Here is a 15,261-nt window from a genome sequence, read left to right on the forward strand (position 1 = left end):
ACCTGAGGCATGAGGGATGCAGGAAATAATACATAAGCACCAATTCCTTTTGTAATAAATTTAAAGCTACTATTTTTGCAAACCAAATATCGTTCTGCAGACCAAAAAAAAAAAAAAAAAAAAGACTCCTTTGATGGGAGCAAAGAATGTCCTGTGTTTGGAGAGAGGGAGGGAGTGGCTTAGCTGAAGAGATATAATTAGGATATTTGCATATCTACAGCATTTGATATGACTTAACCATCAGCTATGTCCAGAGCATGTGAAAGACCCAGACATGTGTGGAACCTTTTGAAAATTCCATACTATACCAGGGCTATTGCATCCCCATCCCACTAGCATCTAGAATCTCTCCTCAGAATATATAGCTTAGCTTTGACATTGTTACCTATTATGAACTAAGGAGCTCTCTTTGTGTTTTGTACTGTAGGAAGATTCAGTGAAAGCCTGTTCCTAGATTGGCTCATGACATACCATAAAATAGATTTTCCAAAAATGCAACTTAAGTTAAGGACCAGCTCCAACCAGGGACCAGTTTGTTCTCTGCTAATTCTAGAGCATTGTTTAATGATTTTTAATTAGAATATGCTTATTACACATAAAAATGGGTTTAATTGTAACTTCTCATATATATACATAATGTATTTAATTATATTTCAGCTCTCATTATCTGTTCTTGTCCCCTCTAACTCATGCTAATTCTCTCCCTCCTAATGAATTGCCTTTTTACTTTTACATTATTCTGAATCAATAAATGTCATTAGATCTGCCTGCAGAAGCATAGTTTCATACAGAGGCATAAACAATTAATCAGTTGCTCCACCACTGAAGAAAATGTCTCTCTCTCCCTACAGCCATTAACCTCCCAAAATACTCAGGATGGAGTGAGGCCTACTGAGTCTTGCCCTTCTAACAACCCTCTCCAAGGATTGTGGAGTATTTTGAAAAAAATGTAGTAACTATGATTTCACACACTTCACTAGAATCCTCTCTCCAAAGAAGGCACCATTCAAACATTCATAGTTTTCGGATTTATTGTTTAATCTTAAAACATTCTTTTTTCTTTTTTAAACATCTTTTAATTCATTGACAATTTCATACATTATAGTTTTTATCATATTGTCCCCTTTCCCTACTCCTCCTACATCTTCCCCCTATTCAGTGCCCACCCAACTTTGTATCCTCCTTTTCAAAAAACCTACCAACCTTATGCTGCCAATCTACCTTTAGTTGTGTGGTCATTTGTTGGAAAATAGTCAACCTACTAGAAGACACACTTTTAAAGAGAACTGACTCTTCCTTTCCTGGCAGCTATCAATTTTCAATAGCTTCTTAGCTAAGGATGCTATTCTGTCCACATCTCCCCTTCCTTCATTCTGAGATTTTTCTCTATCTAGATTTTTCATATCTTGTGCATGGTATCACAAGTGCTTAGAATTCATATATGCAACTGCCTTGTTATGTCTAGAAGACAGTATTTCCTTGTAGTCATCTACCACCCCCTCCTCTTACAATCTCTTGCCCCATAGTCTCCAATGATCCCTGAGGGGTATAAAATGATATCTAATTTAGGGATGAGCATAGTAAACTCTTACAACTTCAGAAACTTAGCCAGTTGTGTGTCTTTGTGTTGAGCATCATCTACTGCAAAAAGAAGTTTCTCTGATGAGGTTTGGGAGAAGCACTAATCTGTATAATAGCCATTAGGGGTTAGTTTAATACTATGTCCATTTAGCAGAGTAATAGCAGTACCTTCTTGCTGAGTATCTAGGACTTGACTAACCATATGCTTTAGGCTCTGACAATCATTCTAGAACTGGGTTCCACCTTGTACAACAGGCCTTAAATACAACGATAAAGTAGTTGATTGCTCCCATGATATCCATGCCCCTATTGCCCAGGAGATGTATCAGGCTGGCAGTTACTGGAGCTTTCAGAGTTCACAGCTGGATAAAATTCATGATTACGTTTCTTCTCCAGCAACATACATAGTTCCTTTTAGCGCTATGAAAGTAGGGGATGAGGCTTCCAGCATAGAACCAGCTGGCTCTCTCCCCATTCTAGGACTCAAGAATTCCGTGTTTCCAGCAATAGTTTCTTACTATCAGTTTCTGGAAGATGATCAAAACAATGACAGTAGCTTATAATATTTGACCTCACTTGCCAACAACTCTATTAGAGGTCATCTATTAATGACAGTGGAATTTCTACTTGTTATCTGTGGTGTCTAGTAAAGCCATTAGACTTAACTCTATTTAAACTCTTTGTATGTATATTTTATGTATATATTTCTAAAACGCCTATACATAGCAAGTCCTCATGATTTTTAAAGAAGTTCATTTGTGTTAATTATTCCTTCCTGTGCTTCCCTCTGTCTTCCCACTGTCTTATCACTCCCAACTCCATTTAATGGTTTCTGTTCCACTATGCTCCTTTATATGGAAACAACTATTAAAATGAGCATTCTTTTATGCCACTGCACTAAAATGGCGTCCAGTTTATTTCAATTGGACTTACTGTCATTAAAGCCATCCTCATCATGTCTCTGTACATTTCTATTAAAAAAAATAGAAAAGGCAGGTTTTTTTAAACATGAATTCTTGTTCATCATCTCTTTGTTCATTCATAAGCTAACAACCTGCAGTAGATTATAGAATAAAGAGCTATCTTCTTTGCCCCTAGACATTCAGTCTAAAAGCAAAGTGCAAACAAGCTAAGGATACCTGTGGGGATTTATGAACCCGGAGAATTTCAAACAGGAAAGCTGCTTTTTTTTTTTGTCTCCTTGGCTGCCATCTAGTGGTAAGCGATATGAGAGACTTCTTGAAACAAAAACAGTACAGTTTACTAAGAAAACCTTACCTCCAAACAAAATACAATTGTCCTTTCTAGAAACTCTTATCTAGATAGATCCTTTCCTCCTCGTGGTCCGTGATCTTCATAAAAATAAATGAGTCAGTCATCCAAAATGGATGCAATAGCATGTGCTACCATGATGTACTTCCATGGAATAGAGATAAGAACAGTAACAACAAGTTACATAATACGTGTTCCAAAGACGAGTAGATTATGTGTGACAGGACAGGGGAGAGAGAGACTCTCGCTCAGGTATGTATCATGTCCAATGTGAGGCTTGGATGATAAGTGGATGCGGAGAGCATTCAAAGACTGGTTTAGAAAGGGCTTTCTGAGATTTTTTAGTTTATGTATTACAATAATAAAAAAAGAGTTTAAAATCTCAATAGCATCACCAATCAGCAATTAATTGTCATTCAGATTATGGTTGAGCTCAAATAACTTCCCTACCTGACATCTTCCTCTGGGTCTATCCAAGGGCCAGTGGCTTTTCTTTCTTTCTTTTTTTTTTTTTTTTTTTTGATGAGGAATTTCCATCTTTATTTCTTTTTTTTTATTTGATATATTTTTTATTTACATTTCAAATGATTTCCCCTTTTCTAGCCCCCCACTCCCCGAAAGTCCCATAAGTTCTCTTCCCTCCCCCTGTTCTCCCACCCACCCCTTCCCACTTCTCTGTTCTGGTTTTGCTCTATACTGCTACACTGAGTCTTTCCAGAACCAGGGACCACTCCTCCGTTCTTCTTGTACCTCATTTGATGTGTGGATTATGTTTTGGGTATTCCAGTTTTCTAGGTTAATATCCACTTATTAGTGAGTGCATACCATGATTCATCTTTTGAGTCTGGGTTACCTCACTTAGTATGATGTTCTCCAGCTCCATCCATTTGCCTAAGAATTTCATGAATTCATTGTTTATAATGATTGAATAGTACTCCATTGTGTATATATACCACATTTTTTGCATCCACTCTTCTGTTGAGGGATACCTGGGTTCTTTCCAACTTCTGGCAATTATAAATAGGGCTGCTATGAACATAGTAGAGCATGTATCCTTATTACATGCTGGGGAATCTTCTGGGTATATGCCCAGGAGTGGTATAGCAGGATCTTCTGGAAGTGAGGTGCCCAGTTTTCGGAAGAACCACCAGACTGATTTCCATAGTGGTTGTACCAATTTGCAACCCCATCAGCAGTGGAAGAGTGTTCCTCTTTCTCCACATCCTGGCCAACACCTGCTGTCTCCTGCATTTTTAATCTTAGCCATTCTGACTGGTGTAAGGTGAAATCTCAGGGTTGTTTTGATTTGCATTTCCCTAATGACTAATGAAGTTGAACAGTTTTTAAGATGCTTCTCTGCCATCCGAAGTTCTTCAGGTGAAAATTCTTTGTTTAACTCTGTACTCCATTTTTTAATAGGGTTATTTGGTTTTCTGGAGTCTAACTTCTTGAGTTCTTTATATATATTGGATATTAGCCCTCTATCTGATGTAGGGTTGGTGAAGATCTTTTCCCAATTTGTTGGTTGCCGATTTGTCCTTTTGATGGTGTCCTTTGCCGTACAGAAACTTTGTAATTTTATGAGGTCCCTTTTGTCAATTCTTGATCTTAGAGCATACACTATTGGTGATCTGTTCAGAAACTTTCCCCCTGTACCAATGTCCTCAAGGGTCTTCCTTTCTTAAACAAAAATGTAGAGTAAAAATGTATCAATCTAAATAAACATGCACATTAGTCTCTATAATTTTTCACTCACTTTGGTTATAAAGGTAAATTGTAAATAACTCATAAAATACCCAGTAGCTAAAGCTGATTCCTAAATCTTTCCAGATGGGCTCTAAACTCAAACACAGCTACCTCCCTCCTATTGGAAGTAAATGATGTGTCTCTGCTTTCACTAGTTTTGATTTTTGCATTAAAAGTGAACAAAAATGCTGTACCAGACTTTAACCTCTCATCCTTCTCTGCATCATTCTGGAGTTTGAGGAAGTGGTGCAAAGGCTCTCACAAAAGGCAGTGAAAGGTTGTGGTTACAAATGTGGAACATAGTAAAGATTCAAAGCCCAACTCTGCTATTTACAATCACAGGCCTTAGACCAGCCCTTCTTAACCTACGGCCGCAACCCCTTTGTGGGGGGTTTAAATAATTATTTCACAGGGGTTGCATATAGATATTTATATTCTGATCTATAACAGTAGCAAAATTACAGTTGTGGAGTAACAACAAAATACTTCTATGGTTTGGGGATCACTACAGAATGAGGAAATGTACTAAAGGGTCACAGGCTAGGATATTGAAAACCACTGCCTTACCAAATCCTCTGTGACCCAGTTGCCTGACCCACCAAATGAAAACCCATATGGGACCTTTCCCACGGGTGTCCTGAGAGAATTAAAATGACCCACAAGAAATAATACAGTTAGAAGGTATCAGGCACATAGAAATGGGGCTCAGTCATTGTCAACTACTAGTAATGTGTCCAGAGCTCACAAATATTTCACAAAAGACTCTTGATTACGTCACAGCCTGAACAGTGCTGAAATGTCTTACAATTCAAAATTCAAGCCACCAAGGATAATGAGCTCTCTAATGCCATGCAGGTACCCCACGCAGACCCACAACATACTCAGGTCTAAACTACTGAGGGGCCTCTGTCAATTGCATCTCTCAGAGGTCATTTCTGCTGAGCAGCAAAGCTGCAACTTCACTCAGTACTTCTCTATAGTCCAGACAACCAAATTCTCTCAGGCAGGCCAAGGGAAGTTGCCAGAGCTTTAAACCGATTCAGCCTCTTTGTAATGATGCACCTCTTCATCCTACCAGAGTCAAATTTTAATAGAAAATGAACCCCCTATATCTCACAGGAGTTCTCTGATTCCAGCTTTACCTCCACCGAGTCCAGGTCTGAGTATGAACCTAAAAATGAATAAGCAAATAATCCCAACACCCTCTCAAAATATGAAAGGAGAAAAGCAAAACAAAAGCCTTCTTGTAACTCAACTTCTCTTTTTCACATTATTTAAAGATATAGAAAGCCTAGAGAAGCTCCTGAGAGAAGCTATCATCAGTGGCCAGCCTCGCACGGGGAGAGCATGGAAAAAGATCCTCATCCTGGTGGAGGGCATCTACAGGTATGGAAATAAATGAAGGCATTTGACATTCAGAGGCTCACCGCAAGCTGTCCAATGGAGAAGAGATTACCTTCCTGGCTAAAGAAAGGAGTTGCTTATAGATGCCATGGAGGAAGGTCGGATAGAGCTACTGATCGAGTGGGCCAGGTCTAGGGTATTCTGTCTTATCTACAGTTCTGTGCGTTTGCTGAAACACTATGGGGGCTGACATGCTGGTGAAAGCTTCCCTGGAAATGTCCTCATTGCTGATCCGTGTTGCTCCTTTCCAGTGCTCTGTACTTCAAAGACATTGTGCCTGGGTTATTCAACATCAGGATGTCCCAAGACATGTCTGTCATAGATGACTCGGTGGGTGTCCCCAACCCCCTATGTGAACAGTGAACTCAAGTCCTTCAGCAATCATTAACCAATTAGGTTAATGATTGGCATCAGAGTACAGAACTAACATCAAGGACAATCCTTCCTCTAGAGTGAGGACAGGATGTGCTGATCTTAACCTTTGGTGATAGGCCCAAGATCATTTTCCTGCCTTCTTCAAGCTGAGCAGGCAAAATACCCACTAAGTCGTTCAGAGCAGCTCTTTTATATCGCTGGCTGTGATTGAATTTGCTTCATTCTCTGTCTAAATCGATTACTGTGGATCGAATGAAAATTGCCCCCAAGCACTTCTGTTTACACCCTTTTCTGTAAGCCAAGGAAATATTATCTCCAAGCGCCCTTTTTAAATCAATTCCCAAGCAATCCTTATAGCAGAGAAAAGTGGGGCTGTATTCCCTATGCTTGTAGAGAAGTGAAACATAAGGAGAGAAAATGAGGAGTTGGGTAATCCCTAGTGGAGAGTATGCCTGCAAAGGAGACATGAGAACAGGAATAGCATGGTGGCCCTCACTCTATAGCCTCTTATCTGAAGAGCAAACAACTTTGCTCTATAAACAACTTACTGTTTTCCAACTTGAAGGCTTTTTCAACTAAAAATAAAAGGCTATGAAGATATTATTTCTATCATAATTAAACACTATCTGTCATGAGTCAATACTGGGTAGCAAAATAAATGAACCCCTATTCCTTTGGGGTGCAGGAGACTGAATTCTCCCAAGTTGGAGATAATATAAAACTGCAGTCATTTTTCTAACTTTAAATGATTAGAGATCTGAACATTTGAAGCAGTGTTGTGGGGTTGCAGTGATGGCAGTTCATAGTAGATTGTTTTCCACCCTTTCATAATTATCTCCTAAGGTCAGCCCAGGGGTGTGCAGTGCTTACAAAATCTCTAAAACAGTGGTATTTATAAAGCTGGAGTGACATTTTGCTCCTATCCCCAACCAGGGAGCATTTGGCAGGTTTTAGTGGCCACACATGGAGTAGAATACTATTGACATCTAGTGGGGAGAGACTGGGAATACTCCTGAATATCCTGAAAAGCTCATGGTGTTCAATAGAATTCTGTAGTTCAAAACAGCAACAGAGCCAGGGCTAAGAAAGTCCTGTTCTACAGTCAGTACCGACTCACTGGCCCAAAACTTGATACTTTTAGAGAATAATCTCATACAGAGCCTGTGCTATCATAACCTTACATGGAAAGTATTCTCCCTGTGTGGTTTGCAGGAACTGCCAGCCTGGGAGTTATTCAAGCATCCCTTATCCAAACACCTGTCATTCAGGTTTGGACCCATGGTAGGATGGATTGGCTGAGGGAAGGCAGACTGGGCTTCTCCATTAACCAGAGTCAAAAGAACACCACTTCAAACAAACAGAACATATTTCCACTGAAGGAAAGTTACACTTTTAAGTGCTTAGATCATGGCTGAAATTAGAAGCCCATCAGTGGTTTCAAGGCAAATAGTCTCATCAGAAACCACTCGAGCAGAGGACTTATTAGGGGTTAGGCTTGGCTTTGTCTTATCCTATCAGGAGGAGAGAGACTGCAGGTGTGGAGTTCTAGCCCCAAACCAATGAGGCACTAAGCCACAGTTTAGCAAAGGCAACCCCTCAGTTAACTACTGCTGTGTAACAAACTGCTCCAAAGAGGCAGGATTTATGGGGATCATTTCTTAATTTCCTTGTACCTGTGAGTCAGGTCTGCTGCCCCACACAGTATTCACTGAGCTCATTCACAAGGCTGCTGTCAGTCAAGAGTTCAAATATAAATGGAATATCCAACCTTCCCTCATTCCCACATTTAGCACTGTCTTTTAGGAGATGACTGTGGTGCCGATTTCTCATTCACACAAATCTGCTTGTATTCAGTCATCTATTCAGAGCTCCCTTACAACACAGCCCCTGGCTTCCAAGACAGAAACCCCAAGACAGAAAATTGGCATGGTTAAGAGATGGCCCAGAACTGATGATGTGCCCTGTTGGCCACATGACAGAGCTAGCCTTGACTCCAGGAAAGGTGAATTATACCTTAACTTTGGATGGAAAGATCAGATTGTGTACACAGCAATGGGAAGCTCTCATGCTTCTATCTTTGCATCCATCTATTTCACATCAATCAATCTAGGATGTACAAAGAGGAAAGCTTACATATCCATGAACAGAAAGCTTCCTCTTATTTTCTCTATGTATAACTATGATACCCCTACAACCTCTGTCTTTCAGAAAGGCTCAGGGTTCTTCTTTTGGAGACAAAGACCAGCCTTACATGAATTCTAGAGCAAAAATCCCATTGAAAAGCCTTCACACAAGCATGCTAATTTGGAGCTATCACTAGAAAAATTACTTTCCATAGGATTTTGCAGAGTCAGAGTTAGGAATATAAGATCAATAGTTCCCAAGGCCACTTCCATTCTTGAGAAGTATGCTGTAGATATATACTTGGTAAGTAGCTACCCAAAACCTCTTTTAACTTTAAGCTCCTAAGGTTGTCGTTGTTGGTGGTTGTGGTGGTGGTGGTGGTGGTGGTGGTGGTGGTGGTGGTGGTGGTGGTTTCTGTTGTTGTTTTGTCTCTTGTCTGCCTTACAAGCAAAATATCTCACCACACATTGCTGTGTCACAACATAATTTTCATAACTTCTAAAGAGAAAAGTTAATCAAGTTAGAATGTTTTAAGTAGGCTTCAAAATAGAAAAGTCTAGGTGTCTAAACTAAGAATCCAGAACACTTCACAAAATAAATAACAACCAATAATATTTTTATTGCCTTATCTGGAAGTGTTACTATTTTCATAAAGAATATAGGGTAAAGATTTGGGGCTATATCTAGGCCCTGGATTCAAATCCTGGTATCGGTGCCCATAGCTGTGGTCACTCCATGGAACATATATGCATGTACTAAGAAAGAAAATACAAGCCAGTATCTGATCATAGAAGCATATCGTATAAGCAGAGTACCCCCCCAAACAACAAAGAATAACTATCTTCATATTCTCATTTGTTTTTAGTTGAAGAGATTTCAAGTTGGAAAACAATAAACTGTCTATGCAGGAAACTTATTTGTTCTCCAGACAGAAAAGGACGGGCTCCAAAGGATGGAGTCATACTGCCTATGCGTTTACTCCTTGCTAAACATCTCAGGTGTACAAATTACAAAAGCTTGCTGAGATCATTAGAAGATGAAACAGGGCTCTGAGGCCAAGATAAATTGTCCTGGGGCAGACTAATAAAATGAAGTGGAGTTGAGATTACAAACCAGATGGCCCTGGTGGAACAAGGCTCAATGTAGATAGAACAGGCAGTCTCTGTCGACATCTAATTCATAAACAGAGAGAGTGCAAAGTCACTCTGACTTCTAGTAGTACTATCCAGTAGTACTACCAAGGCTTCAATTTCTCTGTAAATTAAGAGAGCTGAAAATCCAAGTCTAAAGTTCCAGGAATCCTCAATTTAGGCTCTAAAAGTCAAATATCATTTTAGTGTTCTGATCTGATTTCCTAATATTGTATAAACATACATTGCTGTGGGTTGGAGAATATCCCCCTAATCCTAACACGGTCTAGGATCCAACAGTCTAGGATCTTCCCAAAAGAAATGAATTCACACCAGAATGCAGATAGCACAAGCAAATAATCAAGATTTATTGTAAATGGTGAAAAAGCAAAAGAGAAATGCATGTTTGCTCAAGACAGAGCTGAACTAAAAAATAGTCACAAAACACTGTCTTGAGCATCTGGACTCATGAGTCTACTGCCCAAGAGGCAGTCTTGAATGGTCTCTTACCAAGAATAGTGAAGACTTTCTTAGAATCCATTCTTACCTATAATTCAGTCTATCACCATTAACTATGCTAGATGCAAGAGTATGTTTATAAGCCTAAGTATTCATAAATCTGAGGTTACTCAAACACAGGAGCTTCCTGTTACTGGGACTGAATGGCCAAAGTCTGTCAAACCTAACCTCATTGTTTTTCTCTGAGTCCTGTCCTTCTTCCTCGCACCTGGTTGAGGTAGCTGTCTCATACCCAGCTAAAAGTCCTCTTACTTCCCCATCTTTGTTATTTAACTCTAAAATATCATTTTAACCCTAATATTTGAATTTTAACTATATCATTTTTGTAGTATCTAAGGAGAATAAATTCCTTTTCAATTCATAATTGGTAAAAAAAAAAAAAAACTCATAATGATTCAAAAGCATGCTAATGGCATAGTTGGAGCCTGCATTTTCAAAATCAAAAGAATTAGCCAGCCTTTCCCACTTAGAAAGTGCTGTGGCTATAATCTAAGCCCAAGGTAGGCAGATAACCACATACAAGTAATTGGTGATTACCAGAATAGACTAAGAGGCCTTCTCCCTCAACATGTGAACATTTAAGAATGTCAGGTTTCCATCTGGCTCTGAGCTGATCCTGTGCCACAGGGATCCCTACCCAAATAGCACCTGGAGAGAGCTAGCCTCCCAGGAGTGCTGACAAACCTGTGAACACAGGTAAAACGACCACTGCTGCTCAGAGGGACCCTCCCAGAACCCTCAGGACACAGGAACAGGACTCTTCCAATTTCCATCACCTGGAGAGAGCTAACCTCCCAGGAGTGCTGACAAACTTGTGAACCCAGGTAAAACCACTATTGCTGCTTAGAGGGACTGTCCCAGAATCCTCAAGACACAGGAACAGGAGGCTTCCAATTTCCATCTGCTCCCAGAGCTGACCCTGTGCCATAGCTCTACATATACAAATACCACCAGGAGAGAGCTGCTCTCCCAGGAGAGCCAACACACCTGCTAGCACAGGTAAGACCACCACTTCTGTTCAATGGCCTTGGCCCAAGAGGAACCCTCCCAGAGCCATCAGGACACAGAAACCAAGAAACAGCGGGAGGAGGGGGCAGGATCCTTCTGGTTTCTGTCTGCACCCCAGAACTAACCCTGTACCACAGCTCCTTATACCCAAATTCCTCCCAGAAAGAACTGGTCTTCCAGGAGTACTGACACAGAGGTTTGCAAGAGGAACAAGCCACAGTAAGAGACAACAAGACCAGCTAACACCAGAGATAACCAGATGTCAAAAGGCAAAGACAAGAACATAAGCAACAGAAACCAAGGCTACTTGGCTTCATCAAAACCCAGTTCTCCCATTACAGTGAGCCCTGCATACCCCCAAGACACCAAAAAAGCAAGTCTGATTTAAAATCATATCTTATGAGGTAGAGACAGGACTTTAAGAAGGACATAAACAACTCCATTAAAGTAATACAAGAGAACACAGGTAAACAGGTAGAAGCCCTTAAACAGGAAACACAAAAATCCCTTAAAGAAATTCAGGAAAATGCAACCAAACAGGTAAAGGAATTGAACAAAACCATCCAGGATCTAAAAATGGAAATAGAAACAATAAAGAAATCACAAAGGGAGATAACCCTGGAGATAGAAAACCTAGGAAAGAGATCAGGAGTCATAGATGTAAATATCACCAACAGAATACAAAAAAATAGAAGAGAGAACCTCAGGTGCAGAAGATACCATAGAAATAGAAAACATTGACACAACAATCAAAGAAATGCAAAATGCAAAAAGCTCCTAACCCAAAACATCCAGAAAACCCAGGACACAATGAGAAGACAAAACATAAGGATAATAGGTATAGAAGAGAGTGAAGACTCCCAACTTAAAGAGCCAGTAAATATCTTCAACAAAATTATAGAAGAAAATGTCCCTAACCTAAAGAAAGAGATGCACATGAACATACAAGAAGCCTACAGAACTACAAACAGATTGGACCACAAAAGAAATTTCTCCTGTCACATATGCACAAAACAAAGAAAGGATACTAAAAGCATTAAGGGAAAAATGTCAAGTAACATATAAAGCAGACCTATCAGAATTACACCAGACTTCTCACCAGAAACTATGAAAGCTAGAAGATCCCGGGCAGATCTCATACCAAAAAACACAAATGCCAGCACAACACAAACTACTATACACAGCAAAACTCTCAATTACGATAGATGTAGAAACCAAGATATTTCAGGATAAAACCAAATTTACATAATATCTTTCCACAAATCCAAGCCTACAAAGGATAGGAGATGGAAAACACCAACACAAGGAGGGGAAATACACCCTAGAAAAAGCAAGAAAGTAATCTTTCAACAAACCCAAAAGAAGTAGCCACACATAGAAATAACATCATAAATAAACAGCAATCATTATTCCTTAATATCTCTTAATAGCAATAGGCTCAATTCCCCAATAAAAAGAACTAGACTAACAGACTGGTTACATAAACAGGACCCAGCATGTTGCTGCATTCAGTAAACACATCTCAGTGTCAAAGACAAACACTACCTCAGAGTAAAGGGCTGGAAAACAGTTTTCCAAGCAAAGGGTCTGACAAAACAAGCTAGTGTAGCCATTCTAATATGGGATAAAATCAACTTTCAACCAAAAGTCATCAAAAAAGACACGGAAGGACACTTTATACTCATCAAAGGAAAAAATCTACCAAGAAGAACTCTCAATTCTGAACATCTATGCTCCAATTGCAAGGGTTTCCACATTCATAAAGGAAACTACTAAAGCTCAAAGCACACATTGCACCTCACACAATAATTTTTGGAGACTTCAACACCCTACTCTCATCAATGGACAGATCAGGGAAACACAAACTAAATAGACACACAGTAAAACTAAGATATTGTGGACCAACTGGATTTAACAGATATCTATAGAACATTTTATCCTAAATCAAAAGAATATGCCTTCTTCTCAGTTCCTCATGGTACCTTCTCCAAAACTGACCATATAATCAGTCACAAATCAGACCTCAACAGATAGAAGAAGATTGAAATAATCACGTGACTCCTATCAGACCACTACAGATTAAGAATGGTCTTTATAGCAACAAAAACAACAGAAAGCCCACATACACATAGAAGCTAAACAACGCTCTACTCAATGATAACTTGGTCAAGGAAGAAATAAATTAAAGACTTTTAAGAATTTAATGAAAATGAAAGTACAACATACCCAAATTTATGGGACACAATGAAAGCAGAACTAAGAGGAAAACTCATAGCTCCAAAAGCCTCCAAAACGAAACTGGAGAGATCATACACTAGCAGCTTAAGAGCACACCTGAAAGCTCTAAAACAAAAAGAAGCAAACACACCAGGAGGAGTAAATATCAGAAAATAATCAAACTCAGGAGTAAATCAACCAAGTAGAAACAAAAAGAATTATACAAAGAATCAACCAAACCAGGGACTGGTTCTTTGAGAAAATCAACAAGACAGATAAACCCTTACCCAGACTAGCCAGAGAGAACAAAGACAGTATTGAATTAACAAAATCAGAAATGAAAAGGGTGATATAACAATACAAACTGACAAAATTTAAAAAAAAAGTCATCAGATCCTACTACAAATGCCTATACTCAACACAACTGGAAAATCTGGATGAAATGGAAAGTTTTCTACACAGATCCCAAATACCAAAGTTAAGTCAGGATCAGATAAACCATCTAAACAGTCCCATAACTACTAAAGAAATAGAAGCAGTTAATTAAAAGTCTTTCATCAAAAAAAAAAAAAAGCAAAAGCAAAAACAAAAACAAAAACAAAAACGAAAACAAAAAAAACCAGCCCAGGACCAGATGGGGTTAGTGCAGAATTCTATCAGACCTTCAAAGAAGACCTAATATCAATGCTCTACAAACTATTTCACAAAATAGAAACAGAAGGAACACTATCTGATTTGCTCTATGAAGCTACAGTTATGCTAATACCAAAACCTCATAAAGATTCAACAGAGAACTTCAGACCAATTTCCCTTATGAATATCAATGCAAAAATATTCAATAAAATTCTGGCAAACCGAATCCAAGAACACATCAAAACACTCATTCACCACAATCAAGTAGGCTTCATCCCAGGGATGCAGGAATGATTCAATATATGTAAATCCATCAATGTAATCCACAATGTAATCCACAACAAACTCAAAGGAAAAAAAAAAAAAAAACAACCACATGATCATTTCATTAGTGGCTGAAAAGGCATTTGACAAAATTCAATATCCCTCCACGTTAAAAGTCTTGGAACGATCAGGAATTCAAGGCCCATACCTAAACATAGTAAAAGCAGTATACAGCAAACCAGTAGCCAATATCAAATTAAATGGAGAGAAACTTGAGGCAATCCCACTCAAATCAGGGCCTAAATAAGGCTACCCTCTCTCCCTATCTATTCAATATAGTATTTGAAGTTTTAGCTAGAGAAATTCAACAAAAGGAGTTCAGAGTTCAAAGGGATACAAATTGGAAAGGAAGAAGTCAAAATATCACTATTTGCAGATGATAAGATAATATACTTAAATGACCCCAAGAACTCCACGAGAGAACTCCTACAGCTGATAAACAACTTCAGCAAAGTAACTGGATATAAAATTAACTCAAACAAATCAGCAGTCTTCCTCTATTCAAAGGATAAAGAGGCTGAGAAAGAAATTAGGGAAACGACACCCTTCACAATAGTCACAAACAATATAAAGTATCTTGGTGTGACTCTAACCAAACAAGTGAAAAATCTGTATGACAAGAACTTCAAGTCTCTGAAGAAAGGAATTAAAGACCTCAGACGATGCAAAGATCTCCCGTGCTCATGAATTGGCAGGATTAATATAGTAAAAATGGCCATCTTGCCAAAAGCAATCTACAGATTCAATGCAATCCCCATCAAAATTCCAACTCAATTCTTCATAGAGTTAAAAGAAGAAATTCTCAAATTCATTTTGGAATAACAAAAAGCCCAGGATAGCAAAAACTATTGTCAACAATAAAAGAACATCTGGGGGAATCAGCCTCCCTGACCCCAAGCTGTACTACAGAGCAATAGTGATAAAAAAA

The 15,261-nt window shown here is 38.9% G+C and overlaps 1 protein-coding gene across 1 annotated transcript in view; it reads left to right on the plus strand.

Annotated features, from left to right (window-relative positions):
- Sptlc3 (serine palmitoyltransferase long chain base subunit 3) overlaps positions 1-15,261 on the plus strand; it is a 134,665-nt gene that overhangs the window by 75,805 nt on the left and 43,599 nt on the right. The window contains exon 7 of the mRNA XM_052181500.1: positions 5,880-5,985. Coding sequence (XP_052037460.1) covers positions 5,880-5,985 — 106 coding nt within the window. The remainder of the gene's footprint in view (positions 1-5,879; positions 5,986-15,261) is intronic.

This window comes from Apodemus sylvaticus, chromosome 5, assembly GCF_947179515.1.
Source record: "Apodemus sylvaticus chromosome 5, mApoSyl1.1, whole genome shotgun sequence".
Taxonomy (NCBI): domain Eukaryota; kingdom Metazoa; phylum Chordata; class Mammalia; order Rodentia; family Muridae; genus Apodemus; species Apodemus sylvaticus.